The 3,131-nt window shown below is 50.0% G+C and overlaps 1 protein-coding gene across 1 annotated transcript in view; it reads left to right on the forward strand.

The window, feature by feature from the left end:
- The window catches only part of MTM1 (myotubularin 1), a 71,787-nt gene that overhangs the window by 66,878 nt on the left and 1,778 nt on the right, over positions 1 to 3,131 (forward strand). Inside the window, exon 13 of the mRNA XM_010831607.1 lies at positions 1,288 to 1,295. Within this exon, the coding sequence (XP_010829909.1) occupies positions 1,288 to 1,295 (8 nt within the window). The remainder of the gene's footprint in view (positions 1 to 1,287; positions 1,296 to 3,131) is intronic.

A 3,131-nucleotide genomic window follows, 5' to 3' on the forward strand; every position in this document is an offset into this window, starting at 1 on the left:
GTGTGTTGAGGAACCCCTTGCCCTGCCACATGTTAAGACTTATCTGAAGCAGAACAGAACCTAGAAACAGAGACCAGAGATGTGGAGGCTGGGGAGGGGGAAGAATGGAGCATCGATGGTAAATGTTTAGTGGTCCATGGTCCTGGCACAGCAAACGGAGCCAGTGCACATGGAGTCCTCTTCCCCAAACCTGCTGTTCCCACCAGCTTCCGCATCTCAGTGCTTGGCAGCTCCATCCTACATGCCCTGGCCAGAAACCTGAATGTCATCCTTTTCCCCCACTTTAAAAACCAGCCTTATTGAGGTATAATTGATACATAATAATCTGCACATGTTCAAAGTGTGCAGTGTGGTAGGTGTTCATATGTGTCTGTACACGTGAGACTCTGACCACATTAGAGGTCGTGCACACACCCATCCCCAGCAAACACTCCTGTCCCTGTAGGTGAGCTTCCATTTACCACACAGTCATCCTCGCCTTCCCTGCTCTCTCACCACTTGTCCCAGGCTGTCAGGAAAGCTTGCAGGGCTTCCAGCCTCCTCACTGATGCCTCTTTCTCACACACCCTGCTTTGGCCACACTGGGCTCCTTGCTCGGCCTCAAGACCCTCAGCCATCTGCCTGGCCACCTCCCTCCCCTCCCTGCAGCCCTACCCCAAGAGTCACCTTGTCAAGGTGACTCACTCCCACCACCCTGTTGAGAGTGTCACCCACCCCCGGTGTCTCCCTGTCCCTCCTGCCATGGACCTCTACGTCCATGTCCTATGGACCACGTCCTATGGGCCTCCCAGGGTCATCATTGTCTTTGCTGTTTGTCTGTCTCCCCCTGCTGGAAGAGAAACACCACAGAAGTGGACACTGGGGCCTCTTTTAGGTGGCGCTAGTGGTAAAGAACCCACCTGGGAATGCAGGAGACATAAGAGACCTGAGTTTGATCCCTGGGTCAGGAAGATCCCCTGGAGGAGGGCATGGCAACCCACTCCAGTATTCTTGCCTGGAGAATCCCATGGACAGAGGAGCCTGGTGGGCTCTACAGTCCCTGGGGTCACAAAGAGTCAGACATGACTGAGCACGCACATTTACTGCTGAATCCTGAGCCCCTGGAGCAGTGTCCAGCTCTCAGTGGAGCATATACATAGAAAAACAGGCAAAGGGTATTAAGGGGCAGTGCACAGCACTTAGTGGGCATCAGTCACTCTACACACATTCCTGTTCGAACAGAGCCATACAGTAAAAAGAACAGGGGCTCACAGGAAGGATGGGGCTAGGAGGGAGGAGGAGACTTCTCCAAACCCTGCCCCTTTGTAAGCAGAGCGCTGAGGAGAGCACCAGTCAGGCCTTGGCAGGTTGTAGTGGGTTGAATGGGGGCCCCCAAAACACACATCCACTTGGGACCTGTGAATGTGACCTTACTTGGAAAAAGGGTCTTTACAGATGTGCTTGAGTTCAGAATATCAAGATGAGATCCTCCTATATTTAGTCAGGCCCTAAATCCGAGGATAAGTGTCCTCATAAGAGAAAAGAGAAGAAGATTTGAAAGCCAGACATATACACGAGATGAGGCTGTGTAAAAACAGAATGATTGCAGTGCTGTGGCCAAAAGCCAAGGAAGCCTGGAGTCGCCAGAAGCTGGTAGAGGCAATGAAGTCTCCTCCCCTAGAGTCTGGCAGCCACAGGAAATGAATACAGTCCTAGCTCCTGCCATCTTCTCTGATGCAAGTCCCAAAGAGCATTACAAGTCAGATCTAGGGTGTAGCCTTCTTCATCAGCATAGTGTCTTCATGGCTTCCTCACTTGCAGCTTCAGCACGCAGCTTGAACTGAAAGTGAAAGTCACTCAGTCGTGTCCAACTCTTTGCAATCCCACAGACTATACAGTCCATGGAATTCTCCAGGCCAGAATACTGAAGTGGGTAGCCTTTCCCTTCTCCAGGGTCTCTTTTCAACCCAGGGATTGAACCCAGGCCTCCCACGTTGCAGGCGGATTCTTTACCAGCTGAGCCACCAGGGAAGCCCAAGAATACTGGAGTGGGTAGCCTATCCCTTCTCCAGGGGATCTTCCCGACCCAGGAATCAAACTGGGGTCTCCTATATTGTGGTGGATTCTTTACCAACTGAGCTATAATGCAGTGGAAGTTCTAGAAGCCACTAGCCATAAAGAAAGGCACTTCAGTAGACTGGAGATTCACACTAGGCTGCCTGTTGGGGCCAGTGTTCTCTGCTATACATTAATATGGACAGTAGAATGTTAAAAGTTGTGTTAGGGCACAGCAATACAAACTAAACCTACCATGAGATACCAAGTTATACTCATCAAATTGGCAAAAACTATTTCTCTTACATTGCTAAGCACTGGTGACCAGGAACTGCCAGGCACCACTAGTGAGACGCTAAGAACATCTCCCCACCTCAGAGAACAGTCGGACTGCATGTGGTCAAGTGGAACCAATCATACTGTCCTCTTCAGCAGTTCCTTCCCCACCCACCAGAACAATTCATTCAGGTAACATTCATATACTTGCCTGAGGAGACGCGTCCAAAGATGGCCCAGCATCACCTGTAATAGTGGTGATGCTATCCCCCTGTGGGGGATGGATAGAGCAGCCATGGTTTATGTATTCCATGGAACTCAACTGAGATCCAGTTCAGAAACATAGTGGTAGATCAAAATGTGGATTGAGAACTAGAGAAAACCGCTGAGGTCCAGTTTTACCAAGTAGAGAAGAATGGTATATTTTGTTACTGGATACTCAGAGAAAAAGGGTTGCAAGTCTGCACAGGAAGGAAGACTGCACCCCAGCCTGAGAAGGGTTGTTGCCTCTCAGAGCACAGCGGGGACAGGTGACACAGCAGCCCGGACCTATGCCTGGATAGATGCATTTTAAAAAGATGGCGACACATGTGTGTGGAACTGTGTGTGTGAGTTATTTCTTGGTGGCAGATAGCTGGCTATCTTTTTATTATCATGAATCTTTGTGCTTTTCTGTATTTGCAAATTGTGCAGTAGTGAAGGAAATGATGTCTATTAACCCCCCAATGACAGGGTTTGTTCAGAAAGCAGCAGCTGCAGCAGATGGGGGCACAGGTGTGTCTTGGTGGCAGAAAGCACTCACATCTTTCCTTCTGTCCAGC

Source organism: Bison bison, unplaced genomic scaffold (genome assembly GCF_000754665.1).
Source record: "Bison bison bison isolate TAMUID 2011002044 unplaced genomic scaffold, Bison_UMD1.0 scf7180017864529, whole genome shotgun sequence".
NCBI lineage: Eukaryota > Metazoa > Chordata > Mammalia > Artiodactyla > Bovidae > Bison > Bison bison.